A 22,487-nucleotide genomic window follows, 5' to 3' on the forward strand; every position below is an offset into this window, starting at 1 on the left:
AATTTAAGACTTTCTTGCGTTCTGCCGTTTCGAAACTTGCCAATGCCAATGATAAGGAAATCGCTTCAACCATTTGCTCAATTCTAGAGGATTCCCGGAAGCAAGCTGAATTTGTCATCCCTTCGGCTAAAGGCACCGCTTGTCGTTGGTGGAATAATGAGTGTACGCGGGACTATAGAAAAAGAAAGGCCGCTTGGAAAATGCTTCTGCATAATCAGTGCCCGACAAATTGGAAAAATTATCAGTTTCATGCTGGTGTATTTAAGCGTACTGTTAATAGAGCCAAAGAGGAATACGATATTAGACATTACGATTATCTATCTAATTCAAAAAATAAGCGTGCTTTATTTGCATTCCTTCGTGCTAGGAAGGTGCTACCAACACCCTTAACATTAGATTCAATTGTTTTGACCCCGCAGGAACTGAGCGCCTCCCTAGAAGAGATTGCCGAAGGCTTAGAAAATCGATTTACGGCCAGGCTTCCGGCTATTCATTCTACATTAGGTCCTTGGGATGGCTTTACTCCAATTTCCTTAGCTGAACTAAATGAGACTGCACTATGTTTACCGAATTCAGCCCCTGGCCCTGATGGCGTCACAAATGCAATGTTAAAAATATTGTTACAGGAATCACCTAACGTTCTTTTAGACCTGGTGAATTATTCAATTAAATATGCTTGGATTCCGTTGCACTGGAAGCTTGCCAAGGTAATATTGATGCTTAAGAAACAAGAAGGAAGGTATGTATTGGAGAACATTAGGCCCATTGCGCTTACATCAAACGTAGTAAAATTTATTGAGAGGCTTCTTCACCGTCGCATCATGAAATTTATTAATGATAATTCCATTCTTAGTCCCTGTCAGATTGGTTTCAGGGCCGGCTGCTCCATCTGGCATGCCCACGTCGACTTAGAAAGCCGAATACAACTCGCTCGACGTCATAAGCAATACGCTGCCTTAGTGACGCTCGATATCGCTAAAGCATACGACACTGTGGAGCACACTATATTGATCAATCGGTTAACTTCCTGTGGTGTTCCTGGGTATATAGTAGCGTGGATTCAGTCATTCTTAGGTGAAAGAGAATTCTATTGCTACGAAAGCGGCGTTTCTTCTTCTAAACACAAACAAACGAGAGGCGTACCGCAAGGCTCAGTGCTTTCCCCGGTACTTTTTAATATTCTCATGAGCACACTACCTTGTCATCAAGAAATAACTACTTATGTTTATGCAGACGATATTGCGTTTTTTGCATCTGCAAACGACATCCACACGCTATACCAACGACTGCAAACTTGCCTTTATGATCTGGAGAGGTGGTTAGATGCTAGTCACTTCACACTCAATGCCAGCAAATGTGCTGTTCTCGTTTTTCCGATACGTGACATAGTGCACATTTCATTGTCTTACCACCTTCAAGACATACCACAGGTGGAATCTGTTAAATACCTCGGAATTATTTATAACGCCTCTCTCAACTGGCGCTCACACATAGATCTGTTGACTGGGAAAGGTACCCGTGCAATTGGCATATTGCGTAGGCTGAGCAGTCGTCGAATAGGATTGAGAAGAGATACACTCCTAATGATATACCGTATGTACGTTCGCCCTGTATTAGAATTTGGTTGCGTGCTCTTCTCGGGAGCTCCAGCCTACATGTCCCGTCCTCTAATCCTCTTAGAAAGAGAGGCATTACGTCTGTGTTTAGGTCTTCCTAAATTTGTTGCAAATTCTATTCTTTATCTAGAATCCCGTGTTCCGCCACTTTCGTGCAGGTTCCGGCTTTTGACGGTGCAGACGTTCTTAAGGATTTACGAATCACCACTACGTCATACCCAAATAATCTTTATTTCACAACCTGCGTTGTTTTTTGGTGTCATCTGGCCGCGACTGCATAAACCGCAAATTATATTCGTGCAACAATTACTTGACTCTTTGGGCGTGCGCATATGCGATGTACTTCCTATTACCGACAGAGCTGTTGCCACGGATATTCAATTTGATGACATCTTTCCTAATAATGCAAAATTACTTCCACACCGTATTCTCGACGGTATATTACAAGATCACCTGAAATACCTCCAAACAAACGTTGTAATTGCTACAGATGCTTCACAATGTGAAGAAAAGTCAGGTGTAGGAATATTTTCCCCGATTCTCGATTGGACATTTTCTCTTCGGCTGCCAGATTTCATACCGATTTTTTTTAGCTGAATTCATGGCCGTGGTGCTGGCATTACGCAAATTAGGGCCATCAATTACGTCAGCCGTGATAGTCACTGATTCTTTATCATTGTGCTCATCCCTTACTGCTTCTAGTGATTCTCGCGTGATGAGGACATTTCAATCATTGGTACCTGGTTACTTGAGAAGCGTGCGTTTGATTTGGGTGCCTGGCCATAAAGGACTAATCATTAATGAAATTGCAGACTCTCTAGCCAAGGCATCGATAAGTGGCCCGATTCTTCCTTGCTGCCCTTTGACTGCTTACGTTACTGCAGCTAGATTTCGCAGGAGTATCATTATACAGTCCGTATCAGGCTCCGCAATTACTAACTCTGAGGATTACGGACATCTCCTGCACCCGTGGAACAGAGATTTTTGCCGAACACGGAAAATTGAAGTGTCCATCACGAAGCTGCGCTGCCGTATACCTGCATTGAACTTCTACCTCCACAGGTCTGGTCTGGTCCACTCACCATTATGCTCATTCTGTGGCGAAGCGGAGACAATCGACCATTTCTTGTTGTCTTGCAGACGGTTTTCTATTCTAAGAAAACGACTACTCGAAATGCCGCTTCGCTCTATTGGTCTAACTTTATCAGTGCCTGTGATCCTATCTTTTGGAGCCTCCATTGTTGGGTTCAGCCACAGAAATGTTTGCTTGGCGATCCAAAATTACCTAATTGAAACCAATCGTTTTCCATGTTAGATTGATCGTTCTCCCTCCCTACCATAGCTTTCTTTTATTTCTTATCTATTATTAATTATTATTGTAATTATTATTATTATTTTCTTATACCCGGTTTTCATCTGATTATCTATATTTTTTTTTCTCCAGACACAAAACGTTTACTTTTAAGCTCACACGCCCAAATTGTTAACTCCCTTGTTTCATTATTATTTTTAGGCACCTAATTAAACCGCCCGATTCTTGGCCAATCCCCCACTGTGGGTATGTGCCACGGCCACATAGGACAACAACAACAACAACAGCTCTTTGTCTGGTTTCTTCGCCTCTCGTTAGTTTTAAAGATTTTGCTGCCGAAGACCCCCGTGCCTTCGTTACCTTCATCGCACGTCTCCAAGGGCCTTCTACTCCACCGCTTCGCGCTGCGAGCGGCGAGGAATGACTAGATAACGCATCGTTCATGATCGGCGTGGAGACCAGACATCTATCAAGAGGTAATCGGACGGATCGCCTCAAGACCAAGCGGTTGGCTCGACGAGCACAGAATACGAAGATTCTACAGGAAGCACAGTTGCTACTTACAGAGCCTACCTTGGACAAGGCCAAGCTTTCAGGTATTTTTGACCGTCTATCTGCTAGCAACATCGAGCTCTCGAAACTTAACGATGCACTCGAAGAGCACATTGCCGACGATGAGCTCGAAGCAGAACCCGTAATTGGTGCACAATATAACGATCAAGCTATCAGCATGCTTGGCGAGATTCGGTTCAAGATCGACGCTTTGGTACGCGCGGACAGTACAGCGGAGTCTACTCATCAGAATGCAGCCCCGACAGTTCCTGACGTATTACCCGGAATCGCCCAAGGCTACCGAATCTTGATATGCCGACATTTAAAAGCGACATTCACGAATGGACACCTTTCTGGGAGCAGTTCGAGCAGACTGTTCATCTCAACAACGATATATCGACTACGACAAAGTTTTTCTATTTATGGCATTATCTTGCCGGGGAAGCGGCAGCGGCCATTGCCGGTTTACCGACTTCTGAAGCTTGCTATTCAGATGCCGTAGAACTTCTCAAAGAACGTTTTGGCGATCGTCAAAGGATAGTGTAGCACCACCTGACAGCGCTTCGCCATCTACCTCATGTAAAGTCCGGAAGCGACGTACGCGGCCTCAGACAGCTGTATGATGCCGCGCAACTATATATCCGCTCTCTGACGGCACTAAAAGTACCCACTCTCAGTTTCTCTGCAATGCTGATAGATATTCTACAGAAGACATTAGCGTACGAGATCGTTCTTGCATATACGCGAGGAAAGCGGAGTCAGACTTAACGTCAACATGGGCTTGATACGAACCTCTCGGAGTCAGCACTGGCAGCTGCAACATCGGAAGCAGAGTTAAAAGAGCTGCTCATGTTCACACGTGTTGACTTAGAGAGCCAAGAGCAGTGCAACACATCGTCACAACGATCTGTCGGTGACCGTGCTGAGAGAACTCGGGAGAGCGGCACCGCTTCCATACTGCACAGGGCATCATACAGCTGGAGCGAGTGTTTCTTCTGTCGATCTAAGAAGCACGGTACACGCGCCTGCGACGCCAACCTATCTCTTCTTTCCAAAAAAGAGAAGCTAGCTAAGGATAACCGCTGTTATAGGCGTACATCACGAGGTCACCAGGCACGGTCTTGCCATGTCGAACACACGTGCTCAGCATGCCACGGAAAACACGCCTCGATTATGTGTGACCCGAACTACAGAAAGAAAGATACTACAGCGTAAACTTCGGGACCAGCGGTGGCTTCAGGTGGAACAGCAGGGATAGTCTCGTCGCAATCACTAATGCTTTACGACATAGATTCCACAAACACTTACGCAAAGACGGACAGAGAAATGTGCCAGCAGTCTTTTCGCGATTTTGTCGTTAAAGATAACAAGTCCAGATACATGAGAGGGATTATGGATGGAGGCAGTCAGAGATCATTTATCACAGAAGATCTGGCTGTAAAACTACAACTGCAGCTACTGGGGGAAACCAGAATTTCATTCAACACGTTTGGCAACGCATCCCCATGTTCTGCTGAAATACGAAAGGTTGTTGAAGTACCACTGCGTAGTCAGCACTGTTCCGATATTCATATTGCTCAAGCAATTATAGTGCCAATTATCTGTCCCGACATTGCAGAGCCGACAGCTGATAACAACTTCATTCGGAAGCTGCGATGTGAGCGCAAACTTCTTGCTGACGACAAGAATTTTCTTGAAGCGGATACTGAGAACTGCCTCAACTTGTTGATTGGAGCTGACCATCTTTGGGAAATCATGACGGGAGAAGTTGCAAGGAACATAAAAATTCCAGGACTGGTCGCAATCAACACGGCATTATTAGGGTGGTCACTGCAGGGACCGAGTCGCCAAAAAAGCCTTTCTTGACTGCGACGCTAACGTTATGGTCTGCGTTCAGCGATAGGAATCAATTACTGACGATGACACAACCTCGCAGATTCTACAGTCGTTCTGGCAGCTCGAAGGAATGGGCATCACAGATTCTGGCGAATGTCTATGTCCTGCGTCCATTGCACGGTTCCGAGGAACAATTCGCAAGAAAAATGGCAGATACACCGTGGCGCTGCCTTGGTAATAAGATCAGAAACAGCTACTTGCAAGCAACCGTGATACCGCGCTCGCACGTCTACAAAAACTGGCAAAGGGGCTATCAATGAATCAAGGATTATTGAAGCGATACAACGCAGTCATCCGACAATACCTGGAGCTAGAACACGCTGAAGTAGTACCTAAGAGTGTTCCTATTGTTCATGCCACCTATTATATGCCACATCGGGAAGTTACACCAGAGGAATCGCTGACCACCCAGCTACGGGTCGTGTTAGACGCATCGTCACACGCTCAAGACTGCCTCAACGACTGCCATCACTCAACGACTGCCTCAACTCACTCAATGACTGCCTGGATAAAGGGGTGAACCTCAACTCAGAGTTACTACAAGTACTGCTTCGCTTTCGGTGGTTTCCGGTTGCCATCAACTCGGATATCGAGAAGGAATTCTTACAAATTGAGATACAGGAGACCGACCGAGATGCATTCCGGTTTCTCTGGCTTGATGCCATTCCCGTCACCCAAAACAGTAACATTGTCGAATGGCGCATGACGCGGGTACCATTTGGATCAACATCAAGCCTTTTCTTGCTCATGGCGACTATTCATCACCACTTGGACACCGCTTGTGAGGACAAAGCGCTTGCTTCTACTCTGAAGAAGTCCTTTTATGTAGACGACTTACTGGTGGGTGCAGAGACATTCCAAGATGGTATGAGCATCTATGAGCGATCGAAGTCAATCATGCGAGATGGAGGCATGAGTCTCAGAAGTTGGAAGACCAATAACCAGCAACTACAGAACGTTTTCGACAACCAGATGGAGCAAGTGGAAGGTGCATCAAGAAAATCAACTGCAGTTTTGGGAATGCAATGGGATACCGAAACTGATTATTTCAAATTTTCTTCAAATCTATAGCGCAATACTAAGCCTCAGCTCAGCCGGACACAAAACGTACACTTCTCAAGGCTGCTTGCCGAATGTTTGGCCGTCTTGGTGTTCTTTCTTTCTTGACGCCTTTCACTATTACTGCAAAGCTTTTGTTTCAACGCCTGTGGGCTTTAGGCCAGTCTTGGGATGACCAGTTAGCAGAGGAGATCAAGGCGACATGGACAGCATGGTGCACAGACGTAATCCAGCTTGGCTTCATCAAGATTCCGCGCTGCGTGAGAGATGGGCTATATGGAGTGGTTGAGAAGGCAGAGCTGCATATATTCGTCGACGCCAGCCTGAAGGCATTATGGAGCATGTGCGTGTTTGAGAACAGTTGATGGCGGCGGAAATACAGCTGCATCACTAATAGTAGCGAAGTCTCGAGTAGCACCTACCAAGATTTTAACACTGCCGAAGCTCGAGCTTATGGCTAGTAGGAGCCAGATTATTAAAACACATCCGCTCATCGTGGGATTCAACGCATTTTACTTGTGTCATGCGGACAGACTCAACGATCACGCTGAGCTGGATCCGGGGTGACTGTAACAAGTTGGGTCAGCTTGTAAAGCACAGAGTGACTGAAATCACAGCATTTGCTGACCCAACGCTATGGCGTTACTTCCCAGGAGAAGAAAACCCTTCGGATTTATTGACTAGGGGTGTATGTTTAAAGATTATACGTATATGTCGCAGCTAGTGGAGGGGATCTGAATGGTTATCCCAGCCAAGATCAACCTGGCCTACAGACTCAGACATCACCACACCGATCTACGAAGAATCAGAGTGTGACACGCAACATATACTTCTTCAAGCGCCGAGAATAGTGGACACCCTGTTCTACTTAAGGAAGTTTGGCAACCGAGAGAAGCTCCTGCACGTCACCGCCTGGGTATTTCGATTTGTGGATCGATGTCGTCGTATTCAAACGTCGCTCAGTGAACTATTTCGACAGAGGAGCTAAACAAGGCTGAAATGTTCTGAATCTGTCGTGTCCAGCTCGAAGTTTTCGGCTTCGAGCCTTCGGCTTGGAGACACTGTCCGTCCAGAAGCACTCCATACTTCGCGATCTCCACCCTTACCTTGATCACAGCGGGCAGCTTCGGCTTGGAGGCAGTATTGAAAGAATGAACGCTACGTATGACGAAAAGTACCCGGTTTTTCTACCGCAAAGGCATCCCTTCAGGACCTTATAGTTACTGATGGTCACTGTAGAGTTTTACGTGGCGGTGTGGCAAGCGCTATGATGCAGATTCGACAGCGCTACTGGGTTATACGTGTTCGACAAGAAGTTAAACGGACCATCAATGCTTGCTTTCTCTGCAAAAAATACAACCGTAAACCTGTAAAGGTCCAATTTGCGCCAATGACGGAAGACATGCTTCTCACATCACGGCCCTTTGAAGTTGTAGGATTAGACTTTGCAGGCTCACTATATGTGAAGCAACATGAGGCTGATGGAGTTACATACAAAGCTAATTTCTGTTGTTCACATGTGGGACCACGAGAGCTGTACACCTTGAATTGACGAATGAAATCTCTACAGGCTCCTTCCTACTAGCGTTCCGTAGGTTTTTTGGCTCGTAAAGGAGTGCCCGCAGCACTGTACTCCAATAATGCTCGCGCATTTAAGGGAGCATCGCGAGACCTATGGGACATTTGGAACACCATGAAGAGCTCTCTATTTGCATCTTTGCTCTTGACGCATCGCATAGAATGGAGATTTATTATGCCAGGTGCCCCGTGGTGGGCGGCTGGTGGGAGATACTTATCCGATCAGTCAAGTCATCTTTATGCAACGTGCTGGTAAAGAGCAAGCTCAACAGCAAACGAACTGAGACAGTACTGCTTGAGGTAGAGGTGGTTATCAATTCAAGACCCCTAACCTATGCGTACACGGACGCTTGAGAGCCCTCTCCACTATGTCTTGCTCATTTTCTGGTCGGGAGCTCATTTCTTGCCTCTCCAGAAAGAACCAACAATGACGACGAAGCTCGAAGTGCACAAGCTACGCAACGTGACCTGAGCAAGAAGTTGCGATACCGTCAGAAGCTCATGGACCACTTGTGGATCCCATGGAAGAAAGAATACCTCCTCAAGCTGCGGGCGCTTAACTTCTACCCATCGCATCCTAGTAGCAGTCTACAAGTAGATGATGTAGTACTCATCGAGGAACCTTACATCTCTAGAGGCATTTGGCCACTGGGACCAGTCCTGGGCCTCTTCCCTGGTCAAGATGGAATAATCCGAGCCTGCAGTGTGAAAGCTCAAGTTGGCAAGCTTATAAGAAGGCCAGTGCAGAAATTGTACAAGCTTGAATTGGACAACGCTACTGGGGCGCAGGAGTGGGTAGAAAAAGACGAATAAACGGAGCAATCGGGCACTGCGAGAAGTAGAAGTTCGTACAATGAGTAGCTATTTGTCTGGTTTCTTCGCGTAGTTTTATAAATGTATGTTATGTTGCTCCATGAGAGTGGTGGGAGTCAGTAGAGCAGTATTTGTGAAAGATAAATCGAAAATATTTCGCTGGATCATTTCCAACGCCTCATTGTTAGGTTTTATGTAAGGGTCCCAGACGGTACATGCGTACTCGAGTTTAGGTCGTATTATTGAGGTGTAGTCTAAGAGCTTTGCGCTAGTAGGGGCAGCTTTTAATGTGTACCTGAGGAGGCAAAGTTTCTTAAAAGCTGACGTGCATATGTTTGATATATCTTTATTCCAACTAAGATTATTGGTAATAGTAACACCTAGGTAAGTGTATTCATTAACTTATTCGAGCGGGTTATATGGAAGGTTATATGAAAATGATAGGCTACTCTTTTTATTGGTAACTTTCACGAAGACTGCTTCGTCATTAAGCTTCATGTCCAATTGATTGCACCAGGAATGAATGTTCTGAAGGCTAGAATTAGGATTGACTTGACCTTCAGAAGACCTAATATCATTAAACAATGCACAATCGTCGGCAAAAAGCCTTAATCTCCACTGGTACTCATAATATTGCTACGGAACAGTATTTGCGATGACAAAGAGGCGAGCAGGGTGAAGACGACGACGATAATTAGAGGCTAGCGCGGGCTGTTGCCTCTTGGCCAAGTGTGGCGAATTGCCTTGTAAATATACTTGTATATAGCTCTTCGTCGGCGTCTTCCTACGTAACAATGTCAACAATCTCATTTATGTATAATAAGAAGAGTAATAGTCTAAGTACACTTCCCTGCGGTACGCCAGAAGTGACTGGGAGGTAGCTAGAACAATGAGAATCTATGCTGATGAACTGTTCACAGTTAGAAAGGTAAGCATGCCCCCAATTAATTATGAAAGAACGAAGCCCAGTAGATTCAAGCTTGCATATAAGTTTTTCATGTAGAACAAGGTCAAACGCTTTCTTAAAATCTAGAAAAATAACGTCAATCTGGCCGGACCCGTTTACTGCATCAGCAAAGCTATAAACTACAGATGTTAGTTGCGTGACTGTTGAAAGTTCCTTTCTAAATCCATGTCGAAATGAAGATAGAATGTATCTGTCATTTAGAAAGATAGTCATATAAGTGACTACAATGTGCTCAAAAAGTTTACAAGAATAACATGTAAGCGATATTGGTGGAAAATTTGTAACAGATAATGCAGTACGTTTCTTAAGTATTGGCACCATCCGCGCAACTCTCCAATCCGAAGGAGCACTCCTAGTTGATAGGCTTGCACGGCAAATTATCACAAGAAGTTTGGACATCATTTCACTATAACACTGCAACAAAATATCTGGAATCCCGTCAGGACCAGGAGACACTTTTGTTTTCGGATTCAACAACATGGCTAACACGCCTGCAGAAGTTATAATGCTTGGTTCGGGAGGACATGATGGAGCTGTTCGCGGTATTTGGGATTGGATTTAGAAAGAAAAACACTGTAAAAATATGTATTAAAATGTTCAGCAATGTTTGCTTTATCGGTGACAAAAACGTCACTGTGCATAATTTAGTCGACAGGCTTGTTTTTCCTGGACAAGTGTCTCCAAAACTTTTGCGGAGCGTTTTGAATACAGCTTGGTAGTGTGTGTTCAAAGTAATGACATTTTGAGGCTCACAACCTGATGCAGTGCAAGTCGTGCAGTTGTTACAGCGTTTCGGGAGAAGCGTGTACGTTTTAGTCGCTTTAGTGTTCGTTTCAAATGCAAGACCTTACGCGTGATCAAGGGGTTTATTTTGTGCGTTTTCTTTATTCTATTGCTAATAAAATGTTTTCTGCAGTACGTACAGCTTTCTTTAAACCTATCACATAGCATATACACATCATTTCCTTTAAAATCACTCAGGCATAGGACAAGGTAATCAAGCCTGCTTTCGACCCTGGCACGCGAAAAGCCTTTTGCACAGACAGGCTTTGTAGGTGGAGAGTAGTTGGGGTTTTTGTTGCTTCATGAAAAGTACACCATATTGTCACGTGGTGGTGACGCTGAAGAACACAGTAGCAATGCTGTGAAACATAAAACTAACTTTTATTGGGCGAACCTGTGTCCACAAAAACAGGCTACACTTATAGCACAACGATAGCGGCGAACACGGTCGCCGAGCGTCGAAAATCTGATCAACGGCTCAAGCGCGTCGGCTTTTATTCATCAATCGTCGAATGTTCCAGACTAATCGCTTGGACCCGCGTGTCTTCTACAAAGTTCTATACTATTCGCGTCGCGCAAACATGCAATCAGATTACACAAGGTTCGGTGACAGACAGCGGATGGAACCGTCGATAACATTCCAGAAATTTCCTATACGTGCAGGCGCGTCCTGCGCAGCGTGATAATATTTGTTAAGCGGTGAAACGTGGTCACCCGAGAAAGATAAACATGTACACCTGCCAATATTGTGATCAGACAGGCCGTTCCACCAAGACACGGAAATGTTTATTCGATCGAGTGATAAACACCAGAGCAAGTATGGAAGCACACGTACCCTGAAGACGCCTGGCTTTGGCTATGGTTTTGTACTTCACACAAGTTCGCATGCCGATAACATGACTGTACTTTGTCATCTTTCGCACAGCTGAACAGCTATGCTATTCAATACCCGGACATTGAGGCGCCGTAGTTAAGAGGGAGAGTAGTAGTGTGAGCACATTTATTTCAAGAATTAATAATGATCGTGATGATGATGGGTGACGTTTATTGGCGCAAGGGCTGGGTTTTGACAAAGCGAACCAATCAGGTGATCGTAAGTTTTCGATGCACCAATAAATTGCGAAGAGTAGGCGTATTATGGCTGTAGAGTGCGCAAAGCATATACGGCTTGAAATTATAACTCTGAGACGTGCTACAAGTGATGTGCTACGAAAGAAGAGTGATATACAGGTGTCAATGCCGATAGAAGCTAACCTTGAAGGCATGGAACCCGCCGTGGTTGCTCAGTGGCTATGGTGTTGGGCTGCTGAGCACGAGTTCGCGGGATCGAATCCCGGCCACGGCGGCCGCATTTCGATGGGGGCGAAATGCGAAAACACCCGTGTACTTAGATTTAGGTGCACGTTATAGAACCCCGGGTGGTCAAAATTTCCAGAGTCCTCCACTACGGCGTGTCTCATAATCAGAAAGTGGTTTTGGCACGTAAAACCCCATAATTTAATTTTTTTTGAAGGCATGGAGGCACGTGCTCCACACGTGTCGCAGCTGCGTACTCTGCTGAGAGGATGCGCTACAAATCTCTTGGGTTGAAAACTTGCAATATGCCATCATGACATAAAAATCTTAAAACTGGTATAATGTCATAGATTGGCTCTGCAATAAGTACCATTGTTGCATGAAGAGAAATGTGTTGTCTGTATGCTAGAGCAAAGTACTTTTTCTTTGATGTTATGCTTCCCAGCACTTTCTCAAAATTTGTAATGGCAAGTTACTAATGGCTAGAAATTAAGCAGATACCGACAAGCGTAATATAATTACATGAAAATTACACCAAGAGCGATCATGCAAATGTTTTGTGTTTATTTCCTATGTGTATTGCAGGTATGTTGTGCATCAAGGTCTGTGGTTCAATACACAGCCGGGAATTAGGATGGATGGATGCTGTGATGGTCCCCTTTGGAAAGCGGCTGTAGGTTAAGCCTCCAATCTCTTGTTATTATAATGCCTAATGTCTTACGTACGTTAAAATAACACGAAGAATTTTCATCATTAAACATTCTGAACCCTTATTGGGCACCTTGTATTTGTACGCCTCCATTGTTTCTGGTTTCCCTACTTCCAATAATCGTCCTATCGTCTCTTACTAATCTTTATTGCGGTCATGCTTACTTTTCGCATGCTCTCGCTGAACCCAAGGGCGTCAAAGAGGCCAGACGTGCCTAAATCGACCGCTGGGCAAATATCTTAACATTCTAATAAAATATTCTCCATACTTTCCCTAGCTTGCCCTAGTTGAAAGGATATTGAGTCAATCATTCGTCAACCATATGCCAAATACAATGCAACAGTAATTTTTATAGGGGTCGGATGACGAAGTTGGAGCTACAACGATGGCGCAGTCACGACGGAATTATGACGACGGTATCACAATTGGAGGCATGATAGCGACTCTCTGACAATCACGGTATGACAAGAGAAATGGTTGGCTGTGAACTGGTTATCGCTTCCACAAAATTACAAAGATTTATTACAAGATTCTTCTAGGCATCAGACTGAGATACCATTTACCAAAAAGTAAAAAGTAGCAGTTTATAATTAGCATGTCGCCTTGACAAATAACTTGGTTGCTAGGGTAACAAAGTGCGTACAAGAAAATTTGGTGCCCTTAAGCTATTTTATGATCATATTCTCATGGAAAATAATGTTTCATTTAAAATCCTGAATAAACAATTATTTGCACTATTCTGCCTCCCACATCGCACAGCAACTTGTCATCAACAGAATCAACGTAAGCTAATCGGTTACCACAGTCAATACCCACACAGCAGCATAATACCGGGGCGCTGTGATCCAGAAATTCTCTCTATATAGATATGTGGTACATGGCAATATTTCGCAGACACACAACAAGGCACCAGCAAGGTCTCAAGAAAATATACCAAGACAGGATACAGACAGCAGCAGGCGAGCACACCATACACACTCGAACAGACGAAGGACACCGCGGCGAGTACACTAAACACACCATACTGGGCTCAGCGCAAACGCCAGGTCGGCTACAACAAGCACACCAGACCGGGCGCACTGTATACACGAAACACACCACACTCGTGTCTGAAAAGCTGCTCTGGTGTAAACGATGAAAAACAGAAGATGTGGTCTGGTAGATTTTTCGACTGGGACGTACGATATCTATTAGATGGTGGATATAGTATAATGCTGCCAAATATCACAATCTTGAACCATTCACGAAGAAATAACGTAGTCCTTCATGGCATACCAGAAGATGCCAACGACAATTGTGACACACTGCACTCCAAGGTTGCGAACGTCTTCAATAGGCTTTCCCTTCACAGTCCGCGCATTGAACGCTTCCATAGGTTAGACAGAATGCGCCCTGGGCATTCTCGCCCTATCATTTTAAAATTGCTTGATTTCAGCGATAAGCTTGTGACGCTCAAAAACGCTTATATGCTGAACGATTCCGGCGTGAAACGTTCTGAAGATGTTTCTTCCAGAGTGCGCAAAGTACGTAAAATGATATGCGACGCATCAGTTGAACTGCGGAATAACGGCTCAGTTATTAAACTGAGGTTGGACCATTCATTCATATATAACGTTCATTAGAACTGGGATGGTGCCGCAAATATCTTATTAATAGCTCCTGGTTTCGATTCTAGCGCAAAATTTCCAATGTATCATCACCAGAACTTTTTATCATCAACAGAACCATCACATCAGAGTTCATCAGATGGTTGACCATCTCATCACTCCGCCACAGATCTTGCGCTTTTGAATGTTAGTGCCAAAATCGTGACCAACTAATTTCCACACTTTCCGTCGCTAGTTTCTTCATGTTATCTTCGTGTTATATGCATCATAGAAACATGGCTTCATGAAGATATTCACGACTCAGAATTCTCGTCTCCTGGTTACAATTCTGTCCGGTATGACCGTGAGATGAAGAAGATGGTGGTGTTGCTTTGCTTTTACCTTAACTTTAACTTTAACTTAACTTTAAAGTTCTACCAGGACCTCCCAATATAGAATTGGTTTGGTGCTAGTTACTAGTGCATAAGCACAATTTAACGATTTGGGGTCTTTATCGCGCTCCTGGTAACCCTAGTGACTTGCTCAGTAATATTTTACATTTCATACATAGCTATAGCCTCGACAGTTCTAACTTAACCGTTCTTGGTGACTTTACCGTTCCCGGCATTCACTGACCTTCCTCACATATTCCGCAAATAGTGCCTCTATTTGTAGAGACTTAATTACGTTCTATTTGTCCCATTACCTGATGCAATTAGCTGATAATACGGAGCAGAACTCCATACTTGACGTAGTGTTTATCAGTGACAGTCTTCCTCATTTAGGTTTTAAGTATGATACCCTGGAAGGCCTTTCGGATCATAACGCACTTCTCGTACACATTAACTGTACTATCCCGCATGAACGCTTTAGCTATTTCACATTTCATGATTTTAATAAGGCTGACGATACGTCTATCACTGATAGCATTTTTTGTCACTCAGTACGGAATGTCATGGTGACAGTCTTGTTGATTGTTTGGAGTCGTTAGTGAAATCTTGCATCAATATTTACGTTCCATTAAGAACAACAAATATATATAATAAACTTCCTTGGGTCATTGTAATCCTGCGTTTCGCGTTCCTTTTGAAAAATCCTAGGAGGAACTTTGTACTGGTAGTCCAACTCCCTATACTACCTAAGTCAAATCCTCACAGGTTCTGGACATCAATGTTACCTAGTGCAACGTGCAGTATAACTTTCAAGATTAATGAAGCTATTACTAACAACCCCAAAGTAGTTTCGAATGCTTTTAACTCGTACTTCCAATCTGTTTTCATCCTTGATAACGACTGCGTATTATACGAGTCTATTAACTTCATTCATGACCATCCCGCCGTCTTGCCAATCCATTACGACTTTCTGTGCTTGGTGCAAAACGTGGCAAATGAACATCAACCGTAGTAAAACAAACGTTATATCATTTGCCAATAGACAGAACCACCACTCGTTCGATTATTCTCGCGATGGCATCCAACTTAAAAGAGCGTCTCAATATAGATACGTAGGCGTCATTTACCATAACATCTCTCATGATCTAAACATATTGAATATGTTAACGGGAAAGCCCTACAAATAATGTTATTTGCGCCGCACTGATGCTTAGCCACGATGTCAAACTGCTATCATATAGAAGGTATATTCGCCCTGTTCAACAATATGCATCTATCGTTTGGTTCCTTTACAAACAATGTGAAATAAGTTCGCTAAATAACGTTCAACGAAAATCTATCCGTTTCATTTGCCAAAATTACAGCCGCAGTTTCTCACCAGCACAGACTCAACAGTCTTTGAACACTGAGCCATTACTTTCACGTTACCATATTGAAGCCTTAAACGTTATATGCAATTAATAACACTGATCTTTCTGATTGTAACTCTATAACATTTACTAACGCAAGTTGTACCCGTAGCTCCCACGCCTTGAACATAGCACTTATTTATGCCCGTACTAACACATTCAAGTAAAGTTTTTTTTTTCCACGTACGATAGAGCTTTGGAATTCTCTACCCGCTAACGTTCGTTCACTGTCACTAAAAGATTTTATAGCTACCACTGGTAAGCACTTCGCTAACATGCAAAGCGCTTCCTTTTGATCATTCATATTTTTGTGTATATCTGCGTTTTTATTGTGTAATATATAGTACTGTATAATGTTCCCACCCCTGTTATACCCCTATATTGGGCTACAGTATATGTGAAGAAATAAATAAATATAGCTCTTGTGGGCTACCTCCCCTGTCGTTTAGATGTCCGGCAGTGCCTCTTGTTGTAAGAATAAAATCCTTTGCAGTAAAATTGCAATGAAAGAAATACAAGGAAAGGAAAAAATGTAATTTCGGCCCAAAATTTGGGCCAGCGCATTGGCAGTTCAGAATTGTGCCTCTCACTCACTGTGTCGAGCAGAATACTTATACTGGAGAGCGTGGTCATGCCAGATAGTGCCATAAATGACTAACGCTCACTGAACATCTACGTGCTGTACGGGCCATCCTCGTCTTCTAAAGCACGCTGACTTCCGAGTCGCTGAGGTGGTCCTAAACTATGTGTTCTACTACATGCAATTAAAATTATTGAGCGCAAATGCTTCGTCCTCAATAGTCTTCCAGCGCTCAGCTTCTTTCCTGTTTAATTCATGCCGCGGACGTCGTCTTGTTTGATTCACGAATAGCGGTGCTTGAAGGATAGGGTTACACTACTTGGACCAGTGGCTACGTCCGGACACGTAAGAGGAGGAAGAAAAGCCAAATCTCTCCCCTTGACTACCTGGAGGTGAAACTTTCGCAACCGAATAGGCGTTACATTGCTTTTACTTAAAAGGTAAATGCTCGCTCACACCCTGCGAATGTCCACTCCAACACCACACTAAACCGTCCTAGGCTCAATGCGCATACTATTTCACCAACTAGCGCTTCACTACTTCGAGTCAGCGGAGAAAGAGGATTTTTTTTTTACTTTATAATTGAATCCACATTTTCTTCTCCCAATTCCTCCGCCTTCTATGCGGGTCTTATCCACACCAGTAAAATTCATGCACAGGCGACGAGTATTCCTGTGTAAAGAACGCACATTCTGGTGAAGGCGTTAAGCTTATGTGGTGTAGCTACAAAGACATATTTGCTGTGTTCGCAGTGTTTTAGGTACTTCCCTGTAAGTTCGCACTTTTGCAAGGTGCGGAAAACGCTCTACGTATCCTCTTTTGCGCATCTGATTGAAATCTGTGTCAACCGCCGCGGTTACCTAATGTTTATGGCACTTAGCTGCTAAGCATGAGGTTGCGGCATCGTATCCAGGGCACGCCGGCCGCATTTGTATATGGGCGAAATGCAACAAACAGCCATGTACCTTGCGTTGGGTGCACGTTAAAGAACTCCAGCTGGTCAAAATGATTTCGAAGTCTCCCACTACGGCCCTTCCAATAGTACTTCTTATCTACGAAAGATTTCAGTGAACTTAAAGAGTGTTCCCGCCATGTTTATATGTAACTAATACCACTGATGTGACCCCCTACCGAGTTGCATTTAGACGCTTATCTTCCTACCTTATGGCTAACAGCTCAAGACGAAAGGACTTAAACCTATATATTATAACATATATAATCAAACATATAATCATGGCACGTAAAACCCCATAATTTAAACTTAGATCTTTGTAAAAATGAATGATATGCACAGTGCTATATTGAAACGCATATGGCGATCGCCGATCCAAACGTTGTGAGGAAAAAAAGCACTTAGTGTTCACTACACACTTTGTTTATTGGCGCCGGTAAGTCTTATTTTGTCGTTCTGAGTGCACAAGCTGGCGACAAATGCGCGTAGCCATTGCGGAAGCCATACCAGACTTTTACAGTACAGCACGCGAATTTCTATGCCTATCACAGTCTCCGCCGAATCATGACGAGTGACCTGGACGTATGAACAAGCACTCACCCATTTCCTTGGCTGTGCAGCCAGACTCGTTTACCCTGTTTCGGAAAGCGTAACCCTGGTCGACGCAGTGGCACATGTCCCATGTGATATTCATTTGGCACTCTTCCAGGCAGATCTGCAAAGCGCGAAATGTGGCCGTCATATATGCGGCCGTCAAAACTGAGCCTCCAAAAATGAAATGTGTGTGCACTATGTTCTGCTTTCCTAGCCTATTATTTGCCACAAGATAGAGCTGTAGGAGGACCAATTTAAACGATGGAAAAAACGCACCATCGATCTATTGATGTGGTTACCATTCTTTCTCTACTTCACTGTGGTATAAAGTTTGTAAACAGAGATGAAGTGCCTCAGACAGGCCAGCCTGTCTGAGGCACTTCATCCCTGTTTACAAACTTTATACCACAGTGTGCTCTTCCATCTGTCAGCCCCTTTCTTGTTTTTGGATTTCTCTACTTCAGCTGTTTTGAGCCTATCTATCTATCTATCTATCTATCTATCTATCTATCTATCTATCTATCTATCTATCTATCTATCTATCTATCTATCTATCTATCTATCTATCTATCTATCTATCTGTCTGTCTGTCTGTCTGTCTGTCTGTCTGTCTGTCTGTCTGTCTGTCTGTCTGTCTGTCTGTCTGTCTGTCTGTCTGTCTGTCTGTCTGTCTGTCTGTCTGTCTGTCTGTCTGTCTGTCTGTCCTCTTACGACGACCCAGTCACCCAAGTTATGGGTGGCCCAAGCTTGGGTGGTTAAGGGTGACTTGTGGCACAAGGTTGGGCCACAAGGTACGTGATGCCATCGTCGTCATCCCAGCTTCATCACTGCGCTCTCGTCATGTCGCCTCTGTTACGCCATCTACGCCGAGGAAGTGGCCCAAGTAGTGCAACCGCTTGGGTCACTAGATATACCCGTAGTTTTGATGACATCGTGGTCGTTCCAGCTTCTTAATCTGACTATCGTCATGCCGCTGTCGTCACGCCTTCTACGTCGACCCAATCACACAAGTTGTCTAATACCTTGGACGACTAACTATGTACTCGTGATGCCGTCGTGGGCGTGACGTCATCTTCATCCAACTTTGTCGTCACGCCATCACCGTCACGCCTTCGTTTTGATAAAGTCACCATACATTCGTTGTAATGCCTTCATCGAGAGGACCTCGTCGTCGTTCCATCGTCGTCATTAAGCCTTCAATATTCAACACTGGTCATGTCACCGTCGTCACGCCTTCTACTCCGACCCACTGACCCAAGGTCTTTAATAACGGACGACTAAGTATGCGCTCGTCCTGCCGTCGGGCGCGTTGTATCATCTTCTTCCAGCTATGTCACCCGACTCGCGTCACGCCGTCATCGTCCCGCCTTCGTTGTCATAGAGTCACGGTGTAATCGTTGTCATACCTTCGTCGTGTGGATTTTGTGGTAATTCCGTCGTCGTCATTAGCCCTTCCATATTCGACACTCGTCATGCCACCGTCGTCACGACTTCTACATTGACGCAATGACCCAAGATGTGTACTAACTTGGGCGACTAAGTATGTACTCGTGCTGCCGTTGTGTGCGCTGCATCGTCTTCATCAAACTATGTCATCTGAATCGCATCCTGCCATCATCGTCAAGCCTTCGTTGCCATGCAGTCACCGTGCATTTGTTGCCATACCTTCGTCGTGAGGACGTCATCAGGCCTTCAATATTCAAATCTCGTCACGCGCCACCATCGTCACGCTTTCTACGCCGACATAGTGACACAAGTTGCCTAATAACTTGGGCGACTAAGTGTGTACTCGTGATGCCGTCGTGCGAATAGTCTCATCTTCATCAAACTATGTCATCTGACTCGCATCAGGTCGTCATGGCCGCGCATTCGTTTTCATACAGTCACCGTGCATTCGTTGGGATACCTTGGTCGTGAGGACTTCAAGGTCACTCCGTCGTCGTCATTACTCCTTTAATATTCAACACTCGTCATGTCATCATCGTCACGCCTTCTACGCTACCCAGTGACCCAACTTGCCTAGTAACTTGGGCGGCTAAGTATGCACTCGTGCTGCCGTCGTGCGCGTCGCATCATGTTCTTCAAACTATGTCATCCGACTCGCGTCAGGCCGTCATCGTCACGCCTTCGTTTTCATACCGTCACCGTGCATTCGTTGTCATACTTACGTCGGGAGACCCTCGTGGTCGCTCCGTCGTCGTCCGTAGGCCCTCAGTAGTGAACACTGGTCATGCCACCGTCGTCACGCCTTCTACCCCGACCCAGTGACCCAAGTTGTCTGTTAACATCGGTGACGAAGTATGTATCTCGTGATGCCGTCGTGCGCGTTGCATCATCTTCATCCAACTATGTCATCCGACTCGCGTCAAGCCGTCGTCGTCACGCCTTCGTTGTCATAAACACACCGTGTATTCTTTATCATACCTTCGTCGTGCGGACCTCGTGGTAGCTCCGTCGTCGTCAATAAGCCTTGAATTTTCAACACTCGTCATGTCACCGTCATCACGCCTGCTACGCCGACCCAGTGACCCAAGCTGTCTACTAAGTTGGGCGACCAAGTATGTACTCTAGCTGCCGTCGTGCACGTCGCATCGCCTTCGTCAAACTATGTCATCCGACTTGCGTCGCGCCATCATCGTCAAGCTTTCGTTGTGATACAGTCACCGTGAAATTGTTGTCATACCTTAATTGTAAGGGCATCGTGGTCTCTCCGTCGTCGTCATTCGGCCTTCAGCATTCAACACTGGTCACGCCACCGTCGTCATACCTTCTACGCCGACCCAGCCACGCAAGTTGTCTAATAACTTGTGCGAGTAAGTATGTACTGGTGTCATGCGCGCTGCATCACCTTCATCGAACTATGTCATCCGAATCGCGTGACCCCGTCATCGTCACGCCTTCTATTCCATACAGTCAACGTGCATTCGTTGTCATAGCTTCGTCGTGAGGGCTTCGTGGTTGCTCCGTCGTCATCCGCAGGTCTTCAGTTATGCACACTGGTCATGCCGCCGTCGTCACGCCTTCTATGCCAGCCCAGTGACTCAAGTTGTCTAATAACTTGGGCGACTAACTATGTACTCGCTGTCGCGCGCTGCATCATCGTCTTCAAACTATGTCATCCGACTCCTGTCACGCCGTCATTGTTACGACTTCGTGGTCAGACAGTCACCGTGCATTCGTTGTCATACCTTTGTCGTGAGGACCTCGTGGTCACTCCGGCGTCGTTATTAGGCCTTCCATATTGAACACTCGTCATACCACCAGCGTAACGCCTTATACGCCGACATAGTGATCGAAGTTGTCTAATAACTTGGCAGACTAAGTATGTACTCCTGATGCCGTCGTGCGCATCGCATCATGTTTATCAAACTATGTAATCCGACTCGCGTCACGCCGTCATCGTCACACCTTCGTTTTCATGCAGTAACCGTGCATTTGTTGACATACCTTCCTCGTGAGGACCTCGTTGTTGCTTCGTCGTAATCGGAAGGCCTTCATTAATGAACACTGGTCATGCCAACGTCGTCACGCCTTCTACGCCAACCCAGTGACTCAAGTTGTCTAATAACGCTCAACGTCACCGCTTATTATAGCCAATCAAGTAAACAGCACAGAAAGCTTCGCTTACATGGATTCCAACAGTATGTGGGATCCGCATAATTTTTAGCGCTTTATTTTTTCAAATTCTCAGCGGCTTCGAGGTGGAGAAGTGATTGAGGGTGATTAGAAAAGGAAATAGGAGTGGAAGTAGTAATAAGAACTCATTACACAAATTTTAACAGTAGTAAACCGAATGTTAATGCCAGCAGTAGGTGTTCCGTTTTGCTGATACATCGTCATGCCGCCGTAAATAAACTATGTATTGCACATGCGACGGTTGCGATAGAGCGGCACTTGCCATGCATACGCAGAATGTCGATCCGTGGCCTGCTTATTTGCATGTAGACACCATGCAGTGTACAATACATGAACAGTAAGTAAACAGCCTCCTTACTTTATGTATAAAAGTCACAGGATCATTAATGTGTGTAATTTTTTTGGGAAGACCATTCCAATATGCAACAGCCTGTGACAGCGCGGATCCATTCAACGCGCTTTATTTACCAAAGATGCCTTAGAAACAATGGTCATTGTGCAGACGTCTTGATGTGCGGCACGGACGCTGTCACACGTCAGGTACGGGTTATCAAGTTATCGAGAGGTTACCGAGTTTCAAACTAACTTACTTTATTGCAGAAAAAAAAAACTCAACGCCCTTCCACTCTGTGAAGAAGGTTGACCAGTGAAGCTGTGTATGTGGGCTCCTTAATGGCGAACAGCACCTTCACCGTGGGTCGGCCCGGCATTAAACTACATTCAAGATCCGCCCGCGTTTGGGGAGTGCTTAACGCCT

The 22,487-nt window shown here is 44.9% G+C and overlaps 1 protein-coding gene across 1 annotated transcript in view; it reads right to left on the bottom strand.

The window, feature by feature from the left end:
- LOC126524711 (uncharacterized) overlaps positions 1–22,487 on the bottom strand; it is a 313,342-nt gene that overhangs the window by 227,658 nt on the left and 63,197 nt on the right. Inside the window, exon 3 of the mRNA XM_050172996.3 lies at positions 18,101–18,215. Coding sequence (XP_050028953.2) covers positions 18,101–18,215 — 115 coding nt within the window. The remainder of the gene's footprint in view (positions 1–18,100; positions 18,216–22,487) is intronic.

The sequence above is a fragment of the Dermacentor andersoni genome, chromosome 3, assembly GCF_023375885.2.
Source record: "Dermacentor andersoni chromosome 3, qqDerAnde1_hic_scaffold, whole genome shotgun sequence".
Taxonomy (NCBI): Eukaryota; Metazoa; Arthropoda; class Arachnida; order Ixodida; family Ixodidae; genus Dermacentor; species Dermacentor andersoni.